Source organism: Apodemus sylvaticus, chromosome 5 (genome assembly GCF_947179515.1).
Source record: "Apodemus sylvaticus chromosome 5, mApoSyl1.1, whole genome shotgun sequence".
Taxonomy (NCBI): domain Eukaryota; kingdom Metazoa; phylum Chordata; class Mammalia; order Rodentia; family Muridae; genus Apodemus; species Apodemus sylvaticus.
This window is the reverse complement of record NC_067476.1, coordinates 57,877,255-57,901,896: the sequence shown is the minus strand read 5'-3', so window position 1 is coordinate 57,901,896 and position 24,642 is coordinate 57,877,255. Positions and strand designations below refer to the sequence as shown.

Here is a 24,642-nt window from a genome sequence, read left to right as displayed (position 1 = left end):
CTGAGTAAAAATAAAAAAAGATAATTTCTGATTTCTAAAAATTAGAATGTATTAAATTTATACAGGGTTTTGTGAATTCATACCAATTACAAATTGTTTTTTTTTAACAAGATCATGTGTTGTTCACAAAAAGGAAGTACTTTTTCACACAGAGAAAAATAAGCCCTGTTATGGCTCTCTGAGTATGCCTCAACATGTAACAAAGATCATGGTTCAGACTTTCAAAGTAAGAGAGGCCATACATCATACACAAAGAGAATGCTGCCTCCATTTCAAGCCCTTTACGGTCATGTTGCCATAGAGATGTTGCTAGCACAGCGTTGTACTGAATGCAGCTACCCAAGAGTTAACAAAGTTCCTGGGGTCTATCCAGGAATTCAGTACTCACTTGTGATCTCATGTTCAAGGAAAATGCTTCTGAATTCTGGAATGTTGGGCTTTGACTTCAGGGCAGGAGATAACAGGGCTGATGATAGCACATTTGCACAGCCTGCAGGAAGCCCTTGTTCAGTCGTCAGTATCCAATAAACTGTGTGGTGAACAAGCCTATATTCCCAGGACTCAGGAAATGGAGGTAGGAGAATCAGAAGTTCAAGGTCATCCTCAACTATCTAGTGAGTTTGAAGCCAGCCCAGAATATATAAGACCCTATCTCAAAAGGAAAACTAAAAGAATGGATCCCATTTGTGAGGGGAAGGTTCTGTACTCTTGACAATGTTCATAATTATCACCAGGAAAGAAGACCGTATAATAGCAGAGTTCTTAAAGTGAAATACAGATGCTATTCCCTTTATCTCATTCATTCATTCAAGATATTTCATTGAGTGCCTTTTCTGCACAGTACAGTAGGCAAAACAGTAACCAGATCTTCTCTCTTAACTCTGTAGAGCTCAGTATTCCCTAGGGAAGAGGTGTCAACACAGTAGCACACAAGTCACTGTCTTCAGAACTGTGATAAACATGGCAAAGAAAACATTTCATGTTTAGAAGAAGCCAAGATACTTTTCTTATGAAGGTAGAGAATACCTTCACAAAGAAAAATGGCATCTAAAATGCTATTTTAAACAGAAAAGACATAAACTAAGACAAACAAGGAGGCAGCCCTGGGAGGTATGACATGAATGAAGGATCAGAACTGAAAAAGTACACCCGTCCTAGACACAGCAAAAGTAGGCATTGTTCTCCATGGAGACCCATGTTTAACTGATTTTACAAAACATAAAGGAATAAATAGTTCTGTTAAGTTTAAAGATGGCAGCAGATGCTGAGTTGAAGCCCTTGGGAAGGAGCCCCATGGGGATGGTGCAGGGATGCTGATAACACAAGTCCTCCTATATTCTAGGAACTGTAATAAAAGTTTGCAGCATCATGTTCCCCAGCTCTCCTCAGGGGATACAATTATTATTTTATTCTTACTCATCAGCTGAGAAAATTATACCTTAAAGGGCAATTAATTTGTGAAATATTTAGTTAGTAGCAGAGAGGAGATTATATGGGTGTGTTGAATTTTGGATCTATAACTCAGAGGGAAGAAGCAGAAAACAGGTGAATAGGAACATGGTTGATTCAAGGTGCCTTTAAGAAATCTATTGCCTAATATTGAGTACAATGGGTAACATTATGTTAGTGTATTGCAAATTGTGTGGAGTCCATCTAAACTCCTCCCATCCTTTAGATAGGCCATTGGCAGGCCGCCCACTCTACAGCGCCTCTGTCTGTCTGTCTTTCCCCCAAGGGAACGCATTGCATTCTTTATCTCATTCTCCTACTGTTCCTGCTCTTATACCATCCACCTGCTTACAGAGATTACTTGTCTCAGGTTACCTGGAGGTGGGGCTTGTTAAAACACAAGTTGTGGTGCCCTGAGCCCCAGAGACCCAGGATGGGCCTGGGCATTCTGAGGAGATGCTGATGCAGCTCCGTTGGGGCTCACACTTTTTGAACACCAACAGAAACTAAGCATATATAGAAGTATAAAAAGAAACTTTGAAGGTTCACTGCTTGCAAACCCAGAGACAGTCCTGAAAGGTTCTCCAATAATCAGGCCCAAAATAATGCATCAAGGAGGAATGCTTTGAAAGAAAAAGTCTCTAATGAGCCAGAGAGTCCTTAAGAGAGATTCATCATGAGTGAAAGTTTAATTTTACAAAATGGCAGGACCCCAGCATGATTTTTTTTTTTTACGTTACTCCTTGGAGACTAAATACTATGTGAATAAGACACACGTTACTCAGCGGGAAGAAAGCTCAGAGCTAGCCCACCGTGTCCAATTGAAGGTGCTCATGCCTGAGTTTATAGAGCCTGGAGAAGCACTCAACTTTTAAGAACGAATGTTAAAATCTCAGTTTTGAACTCTGCCTCTAATTTTTATAGTAGGTTTATCTTTCCCTGGTCAAGATTGTACAAACCTGACATAATTGATTTTGAAACATTGGCTCTGGCTGGTAATGGTACTGAGTTGCACAAGGTATGTGCAAACATCGTTGAGATGTTCTCTAACTAAATTCACCTGTAGTGGTGACAAAAAAAAAGTCCCAAAGCCCCTACATCAGCGATAACCACACCATGTAACATGGACAGATCACAACTCATCCTTACTCTGACCCAAATGCCAGGAGATGGAGGGCGGCATTAGTTCAATATGTGAGTAGATACTGTATCATTTCACTCCCAAGCCTAGACAAGTGCTAATTTCAACAGGATAATTCACCCACATAACTGAAATTAGGGTTTTGAGTTGGAATGCATAGACATCACTGCTAATGTTGTCAACATCAAATTGTCATAAGCCTTAGCCTTTTTTAATTATATGCTCTGAATCTTTACTTAAAACCTAAATTTCCATGGGAAAGAAAGTACTTTTTTTTCCATACCAAATAGCTTGTAAATAAACTGTTCTCTGCTAACAAAATACAAATTGGGCCTATTTGGGAACAGGTTCTGCTCTGAAATAAAAAGCAAATTTAAATTGTAGATCTGGCTGCCCATTTAGGAAAAACAAAACAACCTCTTGAAATCCAAGTGATACAGAGAATTCCAAATCATCGTGGTAAATACTTTGTGGGCTTTGAGCTGTTTTGTTGGAGGAAGAGACGGGTATCTGATTTATCTTGCCACTGTGGAGCACACGGGAGATTGAGAAAAATTAAAATAAAGAAAGTGACTTGTCAGTCTTTTAGGATATATTTGGTTGGGTGTCGTCAGAAGGTAGCCAGCCCTCTCCCTGGAATCGAGTTGCAAACACTCTCCTCTATCTCCTCTATAGTAATTAGAGCTAGACAGCAATTACAGGACCTGTGATTTGTTCAGACGCGGTGCCTGCTGGCCGTTTCCTAGCGCCACATCTCGCAGTAGCACGGGGTTGAAATGATGGAAGAATTTATCTCTCAGTGTAATGCAGAGCACCGCGCGTGAGCGAAGGCGTGAGAGCGGACTGTAATCTTTAAAGTGAAGGTAAGCTTTGCTGCTCGGCATTGACACCACAGACAACTTCTCCACGAAGAGTGTGACGGAAATATAAAATTGTTCAAAAGCTGCAGAAAAGGGGAGACATCAGAATCAGGGTGGGGGAAAAGAATAACACTTGCTCATTTTTAGACCCACCCACCCCCACCCCTGCCTGCTCACGCCTAGCCTCCCCTCACCTTTCTTCTGGTTTTCCTAACTTGTTTCTGTTGAAAGTGTATTATGGAGGTTAACGATGCGCTTGGTTGATTCCGTGTCTGTCTGTCTGAGCTACAGTTTCTTTTTTTGCTTTGGAAGTTTGTCTTAGAATAACTGCTGAATAAAAACTAAAGCATGTATTTAACCGACTGTGAGAGAATTGCCCCTCCTCTTTTCTCTTGTCTTCTGGAAGTCTCTTGGAGCTGAGTCTGAGTCCACATTCATATGGACAAAATAGTGACTTCAATGAAATGGAGTGACGCGGGAGATTTGTGTTCCTGTCACATAAGTTTAGGGCACATTTTGGGCTGAAATGGCCCGGTCCATCTAGTTTAAGTCAAGCCCAAGGTTTGTTTGTTTCAGCTCTTTGGCATAGAACTCTCTTGGGGCAGCTGGTAGGTAAAGCTCCCCAGAGGGAGTAGTGTGCGAGTCAGTGGGGGAGGCTTTTGTGTGTAAAATAGGTATTTGTGACACCCTCACTCCTACCTGAAAGTTACCGCTTTGTTTTCTTACCATTTCCCCCTATTTCTTTCAATATTGCTGTTTGAAAAACATGAATAAATGTTACTGTTAGGAAAGGACCTGGGAATCCTTGGCAGCAGGAAGATGTTTTTATCTCACCACTGGCCCCGGTGGGACTTTTAGGTTGTTTGGAAAACATTGAAACAGCATCAAGTTCTTGTATTCCGCCTCACTGGTGGACCGGAGGTGTGAACACTGAGGGTTTGTTGAACTCTTGCAACAGAAACTAGTGTGTTAAAGCCAGAGCTCATTAATGTTCCCACGGCCATTCAGGATCTGTGATGTGTGGTCTCCCTGGCTGTGTTGCTCCATGGGGTCATCACAGTAGGGGTTGCACGCCATTTGAGAAGGAACTGGGTCTATTCCTCTGTCTGCTGCTCTAACCGCTGGGTATAATGTCTTTCTTTTCTTTGACTGCCATTTGCTACGTGTGCATGCGACATGTATGTGTGTTTGTGTTCCTATGTGTGCATATGTCTGCCATTTACATTTTGTCATAGAGTCTTCTATGGAACCTGGAGCTCACTGACTGAACAAGAGTAGCTGCCCAAGGAGCGCCAGGGAAACTTGCATCCTCGGGTCCTCACGCTTGCACAGCAAGCAGTTACAAATTAAGCTACACCTCAGCAAAGCACCACATGTTTGCTTTTTTTTTTTATTAAATTGTTTACTCGTGTATATCACTTCATGATATAGCTTCAGAGAAGCATGGGATGGTCATAATCCACCCAGGACTCTAGAAGACACCTTACTAGATATCTATATCAGAAGTCTATTTAGTATCTGTAGGAGGACCATGAGCCCTCCCTGAGGAGCAAACAATACTGCTTGGATGACCCAGAGAACACAATGAGGAGTTTCTGTAAAAATACACACTCAATGTCCATGCTGTAGCTAAGTTCCTAGAGTGCCGCCCCCCCCACAGTTTCAGTACATATACCTCAGTAGAAGCATGTGGGAAATCATTCCTCAGGTGTTACAGCCAACACAACCACGTGAGACGTAACCACAGATGTCTGGCCTACTAGACTTGTGTCTTCACCAGATCCTCATGTCATCTTGCTTGCAGTCTCTTAATTTATAATGGAAGAGTCTAAAAGGAATGAAAACAGAATTAACACAGCCAACTGCAAAGGAGGCAGAGGCAAGATTATATGAGTAATCTCTCACTCCAGTAGTATTATGATGAGGGGTGAGCAAAGAGACAATAAGACAAAACAGGAAAAGATGAGGGGCGGGAAAGGTTGGCAGATGGGAGTCGGGGTTGGGGTGGAGGGCGGCAGATAGGGGAAAGTCAGAGATCTGGGCTGTTAGAAAGAGACAGACAAATCACCCGGAGTTTGAAAATGAGTAGAGATTATGCAATTTGGGAACTTTACCTGGAACATGCTTCATCAAGGTGTATTCAAGGAGCGTCAGGTCCATTTTTATGCTTTTTTTTTCCTTTGCATTGGTGCCTTTTAAAGAAGCAGTTGCTTAGAAAGCTGTGTGAAGTCTAGAAGAGACCAAGAGTTAAAATAGATGGTTCTGAAGGGAAACATTCCGATCCTCGCCTGCATTGTGCCATAAACCATTGAAAAGAAGAGGAATGAATGCTATGATACAATTCTTTACTTTTGTGGGTTCCTCATTAAAAGCCCATTGTGCCCACCCTCCCCACAGGTTTCTGATGAGCTAAGTGTTGCACAGGGGTAAGCAATTCCATGAGGAGAAAGCGTACAGAAAGAAGGTAATAGTGAACCCAGAAAATCAGTTTGAGTGAGCAAGGGAAAATAATTTGGGAACTTTAAAAGATAGTCCATGTCCATGTAAGGAATATTATCTAGCTTTAAAAACATCACATTGTTTGCAGAAATATGGACAAAAAGTATGATTAGCTAACTAGATAAGCCAGTCGGAGAGACAAAATCCACACAGCTATGTCCAATCGTTAACAAGATTCAAAAGCATAAAAGCAGAATAGCAAGGAACTCAGCAAAGGAGGGGGAATCAGGGAGGGCAGTGCGAGCAGTGATACAGACCCGCACTTACATAGAAAGGATAAATCTAGTGATTCCACAGTCAGCACAAGATGACTGTAGTTAATGATACCATGTGGTTTACTAGAGATTTCCTGGGAATAGATTACAGGCACCGTCACAACATACAAAAGTAATCGTGGATGATGTTAAACTGCTTACCTACAGTAAACACCTTATGATGCTGGGCATAATATACACTATTTATATAATGTTAGGATACCATTTACTACATGGAGAAGAACAGCAAGATAGAGAAAACACCAAAGTCAAGTTATAAAAACTGCAGGGAAGTTGATAAGTATGTTTTTTAAGTTAGAAGGAAAGGGAGGATGGACAAACAGACTTGGGAGATAGCCTAGTTAGTAAAATTGCCTTGTCAGGGCAGCCTGAGTTCAGAACCCACTGAAAAACATGCCCGGCATGGTGGCTTGCACTTGCAAGCCCAGGGCTGGGGAGGCAGAGACAGTCTAACTTATTTTGTGAGCCCAGGAAAGTAAGAGAATCTGTCTTTAAAAAAAATTTAAAAATGTAAAAATAAACAGTGATTCCTTGGAACCAGATTCCAGGTTGTCCTCTGGACTACATACATGAGCACACTCATGCATGTCCACACACACATGCGTGTACACGTACCAACACATGTGAGCGTGCTCACACACAAGTGTCTGCACATACATGAACACACACAGGAAGAAGAAAGAATTGCCAAACAAGAACACAGCTAGAACAAAGCCAGTGTGCTAGTACAAGAGCAGACACAAGGCACAGAGCAGGGCTATCATCTCTGCAGGATCACTCCCAGTGCAGACTGTCCTGGGCATTCATGCAGGGCCTTATCTGATGCTGTTTTGCATATCACTCGGGGCTCAGGAGCCGCTGCTTGACTGAGACAAGTGGAATCCATTACCAGGATGTCAGAGGTGGCAAAACATCAAGCCAGGCATTGGCCAGTCTGCTAAACACCCGCTAAAGCTATCCTGTGGAGTATGAGGACCCCCGGGGGGGGGGGTTGTCCAGGGGGCTCCCTGTAGGTTTGTCACAGTGAGGGTGATAGCACAGTTCTCCAGTTATGTAGCTCCTTGTGCTTGGGGGCGTTTCATGTCCCTTCTTTCTAAGAGATGAGACTCCTGTGATTTTTGCTTTGTTCTGCTTTTGCTACACAAGAAAAAGATCACGGGGTGGGCCTTCTAGGAGATAAACCTGGGAAATTCTGGATGAGGAAATGATGCAGATTCTGCACCCTTTTGCAGATCTAAGGCACTTGCAGCTACCATCATGTCTTTCTGTCTCCCCTATCAGCCCTGATATCACCTCATTCCTCACTCACACACGCCCACCCCATCCTGTGTAGTGGGGTTGGCTAGCAGGCTCCCTGGGGATATAGCAGTGGTCTTCATGATCCTTGTGCTCCTGGATGTCACCTAGGAGCCATCTCTGCCTCCAGGGAAGACCGGCTCCATTCATGGTGGTGAGAGCCAGGGGTAGCCCCTTCGATGATGGCTGCCGTGATTGTTAATAGTCCACTGGCAGGCAGTTTTCCTGCCTGGCCCACAGGAAAGGCATACTCTTGCTTCACCACTCTTGCTTCTGTCCTGCCCTCTTTGGCTCTTTCTTCCCTTCCCTCTTCCCTTCCCCTCTCTCCACGTGATCATGGCTGGCCTCTACTTCTCTACTCCCTCCCTCTCTTTCTTTCTCTGCCTTTACTACCCTCTTAACTCCCCTCCCCAAGCTCTGAATACATGTGGCTGGTTCCTGGGGGGGGAAGGGATGCCTGGGCACGGGCTCCCCGAGGCACTCCCTTCCCCCACACCTCACCACACCCCCATAGAACATATCTTATACTTCTTTATCCTTTTATAAATGCATCACCCAAGCTGTGTTTTCTGGGAGTCTATTGCTTTGTGGGGATGAGGGGAACAACAACAGTTTGATTTTTTTAATAGCTTTGAAGTGTTTGGTTAATATTTAAATCCAGGAAACCTTTTCCTCTCTACCAAGGTAGGAATAGAAGGTTCAGGCAGCTCAAATGCCCTGTTTCCTGAAATTGAGCAAGCTTGGGTGAGGGGAGGGTATCTTTTTAAGTGTATTATTTACTGTATACCACAATTCCTCCCCCACTTACCCCTTTTAAGTTCTTAAATATAAATAGTCTAGATATTGAATGGAGAAACTGAAAATCTTTCTCACCAGGGCATGAAACATTTCGTGTCCTGGAGCTAGAATTTACAGCAGCAGCTGGTGCACTGGCCTCCTGAGCGCCTGGATCCAGCCCCCTTCCTGCTGGCCCTTTGTGAGAGGCTGGCCCAAAAAGAGCCAGAGGCCAGAAGGGCCTGCTGCTTTGATCTGCTCCAGCAGAAGGCCCATTGCCATTGCTTGGGGAAAGGTGTCTTTTCAGGCAGTGAGTTCACTGCCCTATAACCCCACCGACCCAAGTGTGAGCATCCCCTACCACAGCGCTGTTTGAATTAGTTGTATTGATCTAAGCCATGTGGTTAAAAGCCCGGGTTTAATAAACTCTGTTGATCTCACCTTTTCCCTTTGGGGAAATTAAAAGATTTATTCAAAATGAGGTGCTGCAATCAGTCTTCTGCTAAGCTTTAAACTGGGGAGAAATGGCGGTTCGTGGCCACATCAGTTTTTCTTCTATCAGTTTTTTTTTTTCTGTTGAAATTCAAAGTTAGAAAGCAAAACACAGCAATATGAACTTAAATGACTGAAGACAAGGATGCCTTCCAGGGCGGGGCATATCTACAACCATGGTTCTTAAGAGGTAGAGGCAAGAACAATAGAACAATGATCTCAGTGACACAGTGAGTTCACTCAGGGCTAGCCTGAGCTATAAGAGACCTTATCCCGACCCTTCTCTAATTCCCCAAGAAAGAAGATGATAATAATTACAATATTCAACCTGTAATTCTTATACAACTTAGGTGGTGCCAACTTAAATATTCAAAGCGGTGACCGTGGACTGTGGACTCAGCTTGGTTTACCTGTCAGGTGTCATAGTGAAATCTTACTTTACTCAAATCAATTCTAAACTATAATAATCTAAACTCTATCTACCTCTAATATTATATGAGATAGAACTTCTATAGGAATATCCGATCACTTGGGAAACACGGTTGTCTTACCTATGAGAGACTTTTTTAGAACACTTTCTAAAATAAGCCATAGTTCTATGGTACAGTTAGCTTTCTAGCATGCTAGGTGGGGACAGCAAAAACCGTTGCTGTGTTTGTCTAAACAGCTTGAAACTGTTAATTGCATGAAGTTTGGATGCCAAGGCTGGGAGTCACTGAGTGGACAAAGCTTGGGACCGTCTCTCTGAGTCTTTTAGCCAAAGAAAAAAAAGTCACCAGGCTCCTGTGACCTCTCAGGCCATGCCTATCCTCAGACAGTTTTAGTAAATCCATGTCTGGAGATCATTCTGGCTTCTCTAAACACTTGGTAATTCAGGAAGCAGCACATGGCATTTCCCTTTGATAAGTCAGGTGTATTAAAAAGCTGGAGAAGGCATCTGTCAGAAGCCTGTGTTCCCATCTTTGAGTCTTCCATCTTGCACGGCTGTTCTTCATCCTATTGGGAGCAAGTTAGAAGAACTATAATAAAGCTGAAATATTTCTAATTCAGCTTTGGCCGTCTAAACTTAAATTGTGAAATGCTCCTATTTGTCTCAAAAGATTGCCAACTGCAGCAAAACCTGTCACGTACTTACCTAAACCAACATGTGCACTACATAGTAAATAAATCTCGTTCTTTCAGCATTTAAATATAAGAAATTCAGTATGTGGGCCAGAGAGTCAGAGAGAAATCAATCGCTACCTGGCTGTGTGTACTCTGCTGCCACAGCATGAGAAACACCATCTTCCTGATGAATTCATCATTTTATATAAAAGCTGTGCATTCCTGGTAAATTGAAGGACATCATGGCTTACAATCCATCATGACTCCACCGCTGCTTTCTCAGGCAGAACCTCAGTGCTTGCACACAGACAGAGCGTGGGGCTTCCAAGGGCTCCTTCCTAAATGCAGCATCTCCTCAGGCTTCTTCAGTGGCAGCTGCTGAGGAATCTCTCTTTGGGCACAGGGAACTTCAGCTGCCCCAAGGCCCAAATGCCAACAGTCAATATTACATAGCCTCGGAGTGCTGACGAGGTAGCTCAGTGGCCGAGAGGCTCTGGGCTCATTCCCCGACACCTATATGAAAACTCACAAGTGTCTGTAACGCCACCTCCAAAGAATCTGATGTCTTCTTCTGTCCCACACCCCCATGGGCACAAGGTCCACACATGGCAGCAAAACACTTCCACATATTAAATCAAATAATCTTTTTAAAATCATATAACCTTAGACTTCCACATACACACTAGTCCCTTAGACATCATGGACATCAGTCCCTTCTTTTGTAAGGCCAGGAAGAAGCACCAGCATCATGGAATGGCCATTAACTGACAGATCACTCAGAGCACAATCAAGCTGACCATGGAAGAGGGAACTCAGATCTCGCTAAACACACTGTATGACAGCGTTTGGAAATGTCCTTTTAGTGGAGCGATTTTTCTTTTCCTTTTTCTTTTTAATAATTTACTTAATCCTATTTTATGTGCATTGTCATGAAAGTGTCAGATCTTCAGATCTTCTACAACTGGAGTTAAGACTGTCGTGAGCTACCATGTGGTTGCTGGGAATTGAACCCTGGTCCTATGGAAGGGCAGCCAGTACTCTCAACCACAGAACTATCTTGCCAGTCCACAGGGTTTTGTTTTGTTTTTTTCTTATTTGTGGAAATGTTTTCTGAACAGCACTGATCCTGTTTCTAGAAACAGCTGTCAATGTATACAGAAAGGCACCCCAGGAGCCCTGCTGGTGCAATGGGTTGGCACACAGGACTTCATAGAGAGACATCTTCTCACCGTTGAAGGAATGTGAAAAACAGCATAACAGTGTACCTGGCCCTCAGCTGAAGGAAAAGATACGACACTGTCATGCTGCCCTCTGTCACTCCATCTCCCACTGCCTTCTGCTCTCACCTTAGAGACAGCCATGATCCCAACAGCATAGGTTGAATGTGCCTCGCCATGCGCTTCTCACGAGTTTATCATCTCTGCCTACTCCCACAGGTCTTTTCCTCAACATTGTTTTTCTCAAGCAATCTACTACTCACTAATGTAGATATAATTTGCCATCCTTTGTTCTCACTGCCAGAGTCCACTGTTAGGAATGTTTTGTTCTATAAGATCTGAAAATTATTTTATTCTTTCTGTAGTTGATGTGTTGATGGACTCTTTTCCAGTTGGGACTCCTGTTGCTGGGATTATTCTATAATACTTACTACTTCTGTCCAGTCTCTGTCTAGAAGCAGAATTGCTGAGTTACAGGGGATGATGTACTAAGTGGATGGGGATATTGTCAAATAGATTTTTTTCCAAGTAGTTGCAACAATTTATGTTTCATTCTTGAGTCCTAGCTGCTGGGTCAATGCTTAAAGTCTATCTTCATTGTGGATATAATCTCATGGCTACATAGTAGTATCTCCTTTTAGTTATAACTCTTTCATGCCTAAAGCATAATGAACCATCTTTTGTAGAACTATTGACTCTTTTAATAACTACTTTTGTGAAATGTCTATTTGGGCTTTTCTTCATTTTTCTTGTTCTAATTTTTTACTATGTTTCTAAAGATAAGGTACCTAAATGTATACCACCTATACTACATCTATGTATCCATCTATTGGATACACACACACACACACATACATCATTAGATCTTTCCAATTTTCTTTTCATTTTTTTGAAGTCATATTTTTGCTGCTTCCCTGTTCTTAGTAGGATATGTACTTCAATCTTCCTTTTGTGATCCATACCTTCAACTGTCTCTTGAAGAAATCTTTGCTTATTCCAAGGTTATGAAGATGTTCTAGTTCTTCTCTTTATTATTTTACCTCTAATCACAAACTCTAGGTCTACAGTGTTACATTTAAATATATGGCTTCTTTGATGTGCTTAAGCAGTGCCTTTCTTCCATAGTCACCTAACAAAAGACTATCTCCTCCTCAAGGTTTGTCTTAGTAGTCAGTTCATCTAGAGAAGTGTTGATGAACCCAGCATACAACCACATGCAATTACTTTCCCCCTTGAACCTCCCAAACATTGCATTGACAACACACGACATCCACACAGTTGTTGAAGCAGACACGACACTGGCTGTGCCTCGGGCACAAGACTTTGTTCCCTCATGGCAAGCAAGTGCTCTTCCATTTGCCCTGACCTCTCACTCCCTATGGCACAACCTTTTCACAGTTAACTTTTGTGTATCCCACTAAGTTTTCAAGTCAGGAGCAGGAGTTTGGATCTAGTCTGCTCTAGGGATTTTACTGCCGTAAGGAGACACCATGACCATGGCAACTTATTTTTTTTTCTTTTTCTTTTTTTTCTTTTTTTAATATTTTTATTTTCTATATTCTTTGTTTACATTCCAAATGATTTCCCCTTTCCCGGATCCCCCCTCCCCATATGTCCCATAAACCTTCTTTTCTCCATCTCTTCTCCAATCACCTCCCTCCTTTTTCTCTGTCCTTATATTCCGTTCCAATGCTAGATTAATCCTTCCCAGGATCAGGACCCTCTCCATACTTCTTCATGGGAGTCATTTGTTATGCAATTTGTGCCTTGGGTATTCAGGGCTTCTGGGCTAATTAATATCCACTTATCAGAGATTGCATTCCATGTGTATTCTTTTGTGATTGGGTTACCTCGCTTAGGATGATATTTTCCAGATCAAACCATTTGCCTAAAAATTTTGTGAATTCATTGTTTCTAATTGCTGAGTAGTATTCCATTGTGTAAATATACCACATTTTCTGTATCCATTCCTCCTTTGAGGGGCATCTGGGTTCTTTCCAGCTTTTGGCTATTATAAATAAGGCTGCTATGAACATAATGGAGCATGTGTCTTTATTGCATGCCGGGGAATCCTTTGGGTATATGCCCAGGAGGAAAACATTCAACTGGGCTGGCCTACAGTTCAGAGGTTTAGTCTGTTATCATCATGATGGGAAATATGGTTGCATGCAGGCAGACAGGGTGCTGGAGAGGAACAGTGCTAGAGAGAGCTGAGACTTCCACATCTTGGGCCAAAAGAAGTAGAAGAAAAACTGTGTGCCACACTGGGCAAAGCTTGAGTGTAAGAGTTCTCAAAGCCCACTCCCAGAATAACACACTTCCTCCAACGAGGCCACACCTCCTAATAGTACCATTTCCTATTGGTCAAGCATTTAAACACACAAGTCTATAGGGGCCATACCCATTCAAACCACCACACATGCTGTAGCACCTACTGAGTGATCTCAATCGCTCTAAATTTCAGCATTCTCTTCTGGAAAATGGAGACAGTAATAGAAACATTATGGGGTTCTCTTATAACTTGGGGTACAGTTCACCTGCATAGTGACTTGCATGTTGTAGAATATCAGTAATTCTTGTATTTGTTATTAGTAGTTTTTATTCTCTCTTAAAAGTAAAATAAATCCTGACACAGTGTATAAACACATCAATACCTTACCTTGCTGCTCCCTTATAACTATTGATTGAATGAAATAATTTGACTCTTTGGGGAAGATTATTTTTAAATCAATATATTCTAGAACTAGGTCTGATAGGACTTTAAAAAAAATTTAGACCTTATAGTTAATCTCTGTATCAGACACTTATGTTAATGTCAAGAGTTTTAGCTCATCCCTAGCAGCAAAGGATTTTTGTTTGCATATTTAATATTTTAGATAGCTTGGTTTAAGTTTAAATGCTTCTTCTCTACAGCTAGAGAATGTAGCTAGGTAGTGAAAATGTCTTCAGCAATAATCTGGTAACAAAAACCAGCAACCAGAACTCAAACTGTCTAGATTTGAATTATCGCACCTGCATTTATCAACTTCATAAAGTTGTAGTCACTCTGTGCCTCAGCGCCCCATCTCTGAAATCAGGCTAATAATATCTTGCTTGTTTAGTGGTCTGCTGTAAGGATCAAATGAGTATATAAGGATATGTGTGTATATGAGTATACATTGGCATGCATCTCTATATACATCTGTGCACATAATACCGGGGCCATGTGTAATGTACTTGGTCCACAGTGCAGTGATCTCATTCTGTGTCCGTCTTTAGCAGCAAAGCTTTATCAGTCTCATCCTTTATTCAGGTGGCTACCTCGTGGTGCCCATGCTTGCTCAGTAGACCTCTTAGTCTTTTCCATGTTCCTGACAAACGGACTGGGAGAAGAGTGGTTGGTTTTTATGTTGTGATGGTCCAGACCTACAAATCAAGGGGCTGCCAAGCCAGGAAAGCAATGAAAAGAATGAACTGCCAGTCAGTTTAATTTCTTTAGAGAAATCTTTAGGAGTTCCATATTTGGCATCTGTGGCACGTTAAGTTTTCTATTTCAGTCCTTGCTGAAGGAACATGCCTGATAACGGCATGAGGCACAAACCCTACATGGTAGGGAACAGACTCAGGCTCACCCTGTAAATGGTTCCTCACTTGGTTGACCAGCTCTCATTTCTGAGAGTCAGATGCTTTGTTTGTTTCTGTTGTGGCACAAAGATGAGGCACCAGGAAGCCTTGGGATTATAACCTAAAAGGGCCTTCAAGATCACATTTCTAAAGGTCAGAGACGAAGGCAATCATTCCTACTGTCACTTGGCCCTCAAATGAGCTTTCATTGTGATGGATTATGACATAATCCATTGACATGATAAGGTACCTATTATGTTACAGAGGCAGTTGGCTGAAATAATAGGATTTTTTTTTTATGATCACAGTGGTAAGTCTTTCACGTATTACTGGCTTCGTAGGATAGATAAATATAACTTCTATTTGTCAAGACTCAGAAAACTGTAACTGTGCCCCAAAGTAGTGTACCTTGCCATGGTGAGTTAGTAAACTGTACCACCAAAGGAAGGAACCTTGTGTGTTGGTAAGTTAACGACACCAAGTAGACGGCCTTGGGCACGTCAAACTAGGACTCTGACCTTGTCTCTCCTCCCTGACCTTGAGCAGGAAACCAGCTCTTGCCCCTCTACTTTCTTCCCTCCCTGCTTCTTCTACTGCCTCTTCTCCCAGAAAAGAATTCACTAGAACCAAAGAAGTGTGTGAGTATGTGTGTGTATATGTACATGTGTGATTTTAACAGGGAGTTTGATAAATATATCATATAAAAAGCCTCATCAAATAAAGTGAACCCCTATTTTGGCTTTATCCATTTATATGAAACTCGGTGCTTTACACACTGGCCTAATACAGTTAGTGTCCCTGTATTGCTGTGAGAAAAATCTTTGGATTTTCTGATCAAATCAACTGGAGGAAGAAAAGGTTCATTTTATCTTACAGGTTACAGTGCACTATCAAGGTAATAGAGGCAGGAACTGTTGCAGAGATCATGGAGGAACCCTGATTACCTACTCCATTCCCTGGCTTGCTCTGTCTTGGACCACCAGTCTAGAGATGGCGCTAGGCACAGTGGGCTGGGCCCTCCCATATCAATCATTAATCAAGAAAAAGCCCTGCAGATACACTACATCCCAATTTGATGGAGGCAGTTCCTCAATTAAAGTTCCTATTTTAGAAGTGACTCTAGTTTGTGGAAGTTGACAAAAACTAACTGGCACAGTTAGTAATTAAAACAACAACAACAACAGCAAAACCCTGTTGATGGAGAGATAGTTCCTGGATATGGGTGCTTGCTGAGTTTGGATGCCAACATCCACTGAAAAGTTTGCAGAGTACAGTGTACCTGTAACCCCAGTGTTGGAAACTATTGGGACAGGGCAGAGATAGGAGGATGGTCAGAGATCTTTGGCTGACCAGCGACCAGTGTAGGTAGCTTCAGGTTCAATGAGAGACCCTACTTCAAATATCACTGAGTCACAAAGTGACAGAATAGGATACCAGTCTTCTTCCTGTGTCCTCTATCCACAGCCGACCCCTTCGAGCACACAGTCACCAGAGTCACCCATGCACACACATATAGAGTCACACAGATTGCTGAATAACTGCAGAAAAGCCAAAGACTCCCTTAGCAGTCAGTCATGTCCTTCTCGCCCAAGGTGTGAACCACCAGTGTCCTTTTGTAGCTAGCTGCCTGTCTTTATACCTACACTTTAAATTTAAGCACACTTTTTTTAATTTTAATAAACTGCACTTTATTTAATAACCCCCTTTCCCGTTAGACCCCCAAGGGGGACCTTTTGCATGAAAATGCTTATTATTTCAGTGTTAACCATTTTTCTTTTCTTTCTTTCATTTTTCTTTCTTCTTTTATAATCTCAGCAAGTCTTTTGACTTTCAGAGAAGTGGAACATTTTCTTGCAGGGTGCAAGGCGTTTTAGCCAAATTTCTCACAACACTCACTGACTTTCAGTTACCCAAAGGTGACAAGAAAGACTTGCCAGCAGCAGTAGCAAAATCTAGAATAAAATGACAGAGGATCAAAGCGTGAAATAACTTGTGACCAGAAAGGGGGTTGGGGGTTGGTGTCTGTGCTTTGTCTTTTATTTCGGTCTGCAGAAGCAGCATTCTGTCTTGGAAACATTCTGTCTTGGTGAAGCAGTCCATAAAAAAGAGAAGCAGAAGCAGTGAGAGGAAGGTGAAGAAGGGATAGTGCAAGCCTGGCTTGTTCAAAAGATCCATCAGTACTTTAAAACAATCTGTGTTTAACGTGGCAAATTGCGTGTCGTTAAAATGCTAATGAAATGGTAAACAGCTGCTAAGTTTTTATGCTAATGAACAGTGGAGGCTAGGTCGGTCTCCAGCCTGTCTATTAGCATAGAGATGTGACTGGGTGAGCTGACTGGCTGAGTATCCTGACCTTCACTGATGGGGAAGTGTGTTCCTGAGTTATTTTCCCCATTGCATTCTGTTTGATCTGAATTTGTTAGTACAGAGTGACTTACCAGGCCCTGAGGACCTCTGTGTTGCACACTTTTTATGACAGTCACCTCTGAGGCCTCATGAATGGAACTCCCTTGCGGGAGACCAACAACCACAGGACAGTTGTGCTTACTCAGTAGGTGGCTTAGATTGATTCTACCTACTTATCACCCTTCAGACTTAGAATTCTAATAATTGTCATGATGATAAATTACTAAAGGCCATTTTCTCTAGCTTTCAATTTAGCTAGGATTTTAAAATAAGTTCTTTCAGACATACCTCTGTGACATTTGATGCAATTATGTAATACATCATCTTGGATCTCCAAGCTTGAAGTAGCATTACCTGATTAGGAGAGTAATGTGTAATTAAATGCCAGTGGTGTATGCATGCCAGGCCAAACCAGATTATTGAGCATCAGAAAAACGAGGAGAGGAGAAGAGAAGAGAAGAGAAGAGAAGAGAAGAGAAGAGAAGAGAAGAGAAGAGAAGAGAAGAGAAGAGAAGAGAAGAGAAGAGAGAGAAAAAACACATTCCTTCTATACTCTCAGCTGACACTCTCCACTGAGTCAGCATCTGTATTTCCTACTGACTGTGGCTGTCCTGCATAACTATTACAGTTAATACCTCCAATGCCCTCCCTCTCTCCATATATGCATATATATACACATACATATGTGTATATATACACACACATATATATTTTATGTGTGTATATATACACATATATACACACACACATATATTTTATGTGTGTATACACACATACACACACACACATAATCAACAAGATCGCCAGTACTATCCACAACTGACTGGCAACATGCCAATAGTTTGGTTTGGTTTGGTTGTTGTTTTGTTGTTTTGGAAACTCATTACAAGAGCTAGGTATGATTAAGGCTGGAGCTTCAGTGATTTGAGGACATTGTATGAGGTTGGACACTTAAAGGCCATTCTGGTTTGGCCTGTCATCCGTACACCACTGGCATTTAATAGATTTAATAGTTAGGGCATCTTCTCACACGACCCATTTCTCCCTGAAGCAAGTGAGGGATTCTGGGCAATGAAATCCTTGTGCCAGGGGACCTGAGCCCTCATGTGCTGTTGGTGGTGAAAGTCTCACCCTCTTAAGAATTCCCAAAAAGTGCCACTAATCCAGGTGCCCATGACCTAATAAAAGAACATGCAAAATGTGGGACCATTCCCAATGATATTCTACTGTATCATTGAGCCTTGAAAAGACACAATACTCTGATGAAAGCATTAATCTCAAACAAGTAAAGGCAGTCACAAAAGACATGTTGTATGGTTTTATTCAAGTGACATGTTCAGGACAGATAAATCTATACATAAAGAAAACTGATTATTGGTTGTCAGGAGCTAGAGATGTTGGATGAAACGGGAAGGGGACACGGCTACATGTTGGTTTAAACCGTGGAAATGTTCTGAATGTCAAGATGAGGCTCATTTACCACTCTGTGGATGTGCTGAAGAGCTTTTGAATTTATTTTGAGTTTAAGTGGGTGAATTATCAGAGATAATATGTGATTATAATACACACACACACACACACACACACAGAGGACTATGTAGGTAGCTTGATGAAGTGCTTTCTCATGCACTCGTGAGGACTTGAGTTTGATCCCCAGCACCCACAGCACCATGTAGCCATGCTGGCACCCTTTGGGAGATTTCTCCTGCAATCTCAGCTCAGGGGAGGCAGAGGCAGCAGATCCTTGACTACTGGTTTCCAAGTATACCAGATCTGCAAAGCCCCAGTGAAAAACGCTGACTCAGAAAACAAGGCGGTGGGTTCTGGAGGAATGACATTTGATGCTGACCTCTGGTCTCTACATGTATGAGTTCACACGAGCATATACATCTACAGAAGTACAAACGCACACACACAAAGCAGGTCAGAGCCTGTCTCCCAGAGAGCCAAGCAGGCCGGCAAATGTGTCTATCATGTATGAGTGGTAACGATCAGGGAGAAGGTCAACATCATTCTAAATCACCAAGGCCTGATTTAACCAGATACCAAAGGAGAGAACAGCTAATACAACTATTCAGGGGACAGGTGCCCAAAGAGCACAGGTTGTTAGGTGTGAAAATGAAGACATGTTGAGTTCCTGTCCCCAACTTCCCATCTGTAGCCAAACCATAACCTACCTTCTTGGGTTCTCCAGCCATCCTGTGTCTACACTTCCTGTTTCCCCTAGAGTAAGAACAACTTTGTGATCATCTTTTAAGACGACAAATTGAGTCATAAGTGTAGCCAATAACTGCCAAAATCCAAGTTTCCTTTCCTTCCTCATAGGAACCCTGATAATTATCTCTGATTTGCATAAAACCTGCTGCTGGCCATTTATTCCCAATAGCAAAGAGGATGGTGAGAGGTCCCTCCTCCTTCCTCCAGCGGCTTGTGGGTCCGTGGGTTGTCAAAGTTGCCAGGAGGGTCGGACACTAAGGTATTCCCATTGGGCCACACCTGCTGGAACCTGGGGACAGTGTGTCACCTGACCCTGAGACACTCTTGGCCTGTGCACAGGGAGGTATTCTGCATGTGTCTCAGTCCATGAAGAGATCCTGTTGGCTGTATTTGCCCGGTGCTTGCTTCTGTGACTCTTGTGTTTGTTTGCAGGTCACAGCTCAGCAGCCTTGCGTTGGCGCTCGAAGCTTGGGCAGAAAAATGGCTGTGCGAGATTGAATTTGTTCTCTTTTGTTCTTGGCAGGCAGCGCATGCCCCACCACCACCCTTCCTGCTCTCGTGCGCACACCCACCCTGATGATGCAGCCTTCGCTGGACATCAAACCGTTTATGTCCTTCCCAGTGGACAGTAGCTCTGCTGTTGGGCTCTTTCCAAACTTTAACACGGTGAGTAAATGCATTCCTATTTTACCCGTGTCTCTGAAATCTTGTTACTTTCACTGCCTTCTAGGGTAGACCATGGGTGGAGTCCGTTTCCAAAGGGTGTGGTTTAGGTTCTACCATTCAGCTGTACTGTGGAAAATGCCTCACTCAGAAAATTCATTTCACTAATGTCCCCACAGGTGACATTCGCCTGGTGCATTGTCCAGTTTTGATAAGCTTTATTTTTTTGGTTTTTCGAGACAGGGTTTCTCTGTGTAGCCCTGGCTGTCCTGGAACTCACTCTGTAGACCAGGCTGGCCTCGAACTCAGAAATCTGCCTGCCTCTGCCTCTCAAGTGCTGGGATTAAAGGCATGCGCCACCACCTCCCGGCCAGTTTTGATAAGCTTTGCAGTGGCTTCGTATCTCTCGTTCCTGAGGTGCTCAAGAACACATTCGGAAACATCGAGCCACACTGATTTTTCCCATGTTTACTATAAAGAAAAAGCAACCACTGTGGGATTTATCTCTCTGGGTGCCTTTTTATTTGTGAGATGTTTTAAATAAAGTATGACTTTCATATAAACAGAATTTTTATGGGGGGGAGGCTCTTGTGAGTTATTGAATCTAACTCTGACCAAGAAGAAAGATTCTAATTTTATATCTACATTTTAGTTACCTATACAGTGTAGTATAATAGTTATGTGTAGCTATTCCCCCATTATACACACATAATGAATACTAGGGCACACTGACAAGGGTATTCACATCAGTCAGCCGACTTCCTTTCAGTTGAATGAAAGACATTTCATAGGCAGGCGTGCCAAGCAGAATTGACATCTTTGAACAGCAGGATTCTGGGCAGGTTAGAAACTTCTGGCAGGAGAAGGGTTGAACGCAAGGAGACGGCAGGCATTACATCCACACCAGAGATAAATACACTCAGTGGAACAGGACGGTGTCTGTGGACAGGGCCATTGTAGATGCTGCCGTGATCAAAACAAGTAATCGTGTTATCACCAGCACCAGACAGGATGCTCTGGAAACACTGCCAAATGTCCCCCCTTTGCAAACTTATCTTGCGCAGAAGTGAAACCGGCAGCAGGGTATTTTCCTCAAGGGTTGTAAATAAAATCTGTTGACAAGCCTTCTGTTGGGACCTAGTGCTGAACAGTGAAGGATCGGACAGCTTGGGGAAGGCTCTGCCTTTGACTTGGCGATGGGTGGATGTTTGTGGTTTCTTTGGGTTTATTTTCTGGCCAAGGCCAATGGGCTTTTTTGTTTGTTTGGTTGGTTGGTTGGTTTGGCTTTTGTTTTAAGGCATGAAAAGGTAAGCACAGTTGCTAGTCTATAGAGGCATGGAAGTAAGATAAACCCCTCCAGTCTTGGCCAAGTGAATCCACCAGAAATGAGAGGGTGAACCCCCCAGTGTGAGGCTCCTCAGAGAGCTTGAGTCCAGCCTGCCACTGACTGCAGTCATTCCAGACTGGATGCTGCACTCGGGAGCCTTTGGGGGCATTTGTCTTCTGCTCTCCTTGTGTCTGTGGCTCGCAGCACAAGGGAAATGGTGTTGGTAAGCACCGCCAGTGACGGAGCTCACTTAAGGCTCTGAGCCTCTGATTTTACTTTTTAATGCAAGTCTCACACATGACTATTAGCACGAGTAACACAATAATTTTTGTTAAATTTGCCCACCGGAATTGATTTCAAACGTGTTCTGCTTCAGCTAAAACCTTCACACTTCAGGCAGATTGAAAGTTTGGTGCTCTGCCCCCCACCCCACACCACCCCCCCCACCCCCACACCACACACTATCCCCCCACCCCCACACCCCACACCCTCCACATCCCCCCACACCCCACACTACCCCTCACTCCACACCACCACCACCCACTACCCCCCCACACCCCCACATCCCACACCCCACACACCCCAAACCACCCCACACCACCACACCCCACACCACCCCCTCCACCCCACCCTCTACCCACCCTACCCCCCCCACCCCCCACACACACTCTACTCCCTTACTAGGAATGCGCTGTCAGCAGCTGACCCCCATCCTCCAGCTCCTCCTCAAAACTGCACATCTAACAGATTGCAGCTGGTTTTTGCAAGTTCAGATACTCAGCAATGTTCTGAGGGTCACTATTGTCAACTTTCAAAATGCCCTACATAGTATGTGTCTGTTTTTAAGGTCTATTAATGAAAAAATAAAGTGAATACTTTAAAAAAAAGTTTTTTAACATAAAAATAAAGTTTATATTGGCTTACTGATGTTGCATAGGGCTCGCAGATGCACCGACAAATCATATTTGTTTATTGTGCATACCAATCATATGATATACTATATTAATAAAACTCAATGGATATTCTTTTTATAAGGCATTTTTTTTACTTATTAGAAGACAAGAAGCTCTAAATTTTCAAATACAGATGTTACTTGATTACCACAGTGAGAAGAAACCCACCAGAGAAACTGTAATAAAAGAAATACTGTAGCAAAGCCCACCAGAGATGCTGGTTTTGCTCAGCTTACTAAATCCAAGACATGCTCCTAGCACTGTATTAAAAATTAAGCCAGTTGCAGGGGGCCTCTTCTGTCTTGTTGAGCCTAGTAGTGCTCACCTATGCAGTGCCAGTGAGACTAAGGAAGATCTTCAGTTCAAAGTCAGCCTGGGCTCCATAGTGGAGCCTTCTCTTGAGCACACACAGATACACACACACACACACACACACACAGATAAACTCTCTTTCTCTCTCAAAACATTTGTGTATTTGTCTGTGTATGTGTGTCTGTATGTGTTTGTCTCTGTGTGGGTGTGTCACTGTATCTCTGTGTGTCTCTCTGTGTGTGTTTCTTTGTGTCTATATTTGTATATTTCTCTGTGTCTCTCTGTCTCTTTCTCTCTGTGTGTATGTGTATATCTCTGTGTGTGTCTCAATGTATGTATCTGTCTCTCTTTGTGTGTCTGTGTGTCTCTTTGTCTCTGTCTCTATCTCCATCTCTTTGCTCTCTCTCTCTCTGTGTGTGTGTGTGTGTATGTGTGTGTGTGTGTGTGTGTCAGAGCTGCAGCTTAAATGACTGTCCTTTTCCCAATTGTCTTTTTCCATCCTAGCACCAAACTCACTTAGGAAATTTTCTAGGAGATTTTAGGAACATCTTTGGCCACTTCCCTAGGGAAATGTTTCTATACAACTGCTAATAATTATACTAAATTATGGTGCATTTGTCATAATTTCTATCCCTTCAGGTAATCAAGCCTCAAAGCACTGGCAAGTCAGTGTTTTTCACCCTTATTGTGAAGAGGAGGGGCTGGGGCTGGAATTATAATCTTCTAACTTTGAAACTTGAGTTCTGGCTCCTCGGGCCCTTGGCTCTTTAGGCCCATGCTACCTCCCACCTCATTCACTGGGAACAAAGCCCAATCAGAAATCTCTCTCTGTGTTTGCTGGACACATGCTAGAGCATTTCCTGCAGAATCATTAAATAAAAGAGGAAATGACTTTTTCAATATGGAATACAAACTTCTATAACCATTTCTGCTAAGGCACAGTGTGTTTGTCCAACAGCTGCAGTAGCTTGTTGGCAAATTTTAAAAGTTACTATCTACTCTTTCTTTGAGAAACACAGTGAATTATACATTTACTTTCTTTACAACCAGTGCTGTTATTAATAAATAATAAAAATGATAATAAATGATTAAAAACTTAATCCATTTTTATCTAAAAAGGACCAATTCAATTACTATACCAAGACCACAGATAAATGTTTTGAAAATTCTAAGCTTTGTCACCATCTTCAAGTTAGTTTAAAATACATATATTTGGAGACTGGAGCTGTGACTCTGTGGTTAAGAGCAGTTGCTGCCCCTGCAGAGAACCCAAGTTCCGTTCCCAGAACCCAAAGGAGTCACTCCAGCTCTAGAGACTTCACACACATGTTTCTGCATACACATGTAAATAAACATAAAGTCATTTCTTTAAAAAGACATAGTCAGGTATGGTGATGTACACCTTTAATCCCAGAACTGTGGCTACAGAAGCAGGCAGATCTCTGTGAGACCAAAGCCAACCTGATCTATAAAGTGACTTCCAGGTCTATATACTACTTACATAGTAAGACTGTGCCTCTATAAACAAACAGCAAATGTTTAATGTTTTATCTTTTGTCTATAGTAGAGCAGAATACTGCATGATGAATAAGAGTTAAAAATGAATTAATTCTGTCATACTCTAAAGAGAAGAGGTTCTCGACCTTCCTAATGCTGCAACAGTTCTTCCTGTTGTGACCCCCAACCATAAAATTGTTTTCATTGCTACTTCATAACTCTAATTTTACTACCATTGTGGATCATAATATAAATTTCTGATATGCAGGATATCTGATATGAGACCCCCCCCCGTGAAAGGGTCATTTGACACCCCCCTCAAGGGGCTGAGAACCCCTGCTCTAAAACGAAACAGGTCCCTTGCTCTATGCTGATTTTACACACGGCAGAATCTACGCTTTCCAACATTCATTTAGAGGTTGTCTTACCTCACACGCCACACCTGAGAGAATCATTCCATGCTGTATATGATGAGTAAGCAGGGGGCTGGAAAGATCAGTGGCTGGGGGGGTTAAGAGCACAGTCACTACTCTGGCCTCTGAGGGCACCAGACACAC

General features: G+C 42.6%; 1 protein-coding gene across 2 annotated transcripts in view; it reads left to right on the top strand.

Moving 5' to 3' along the window:
* Window positions 1–24,642, top strand: part of Znf385b (zinc finger protein 385B) — a 391,151-nt gene that overhangs the window by 278,913 nt on the left and 87,596 nt on the right. For both annotated transcript variants that reach the window (XM_052182775.1, XM_052182776.1), the window contains exon 4: window positions 19,857–19,999. In XM_052182775.1, coding sequence (XP_052038735.1) covers window positions 19,857–19,999 — 143 coding nt within the window. The remainder of the gene's footprint in view (window positions 1–19,856; window positions 20,000–24,642) is intronic.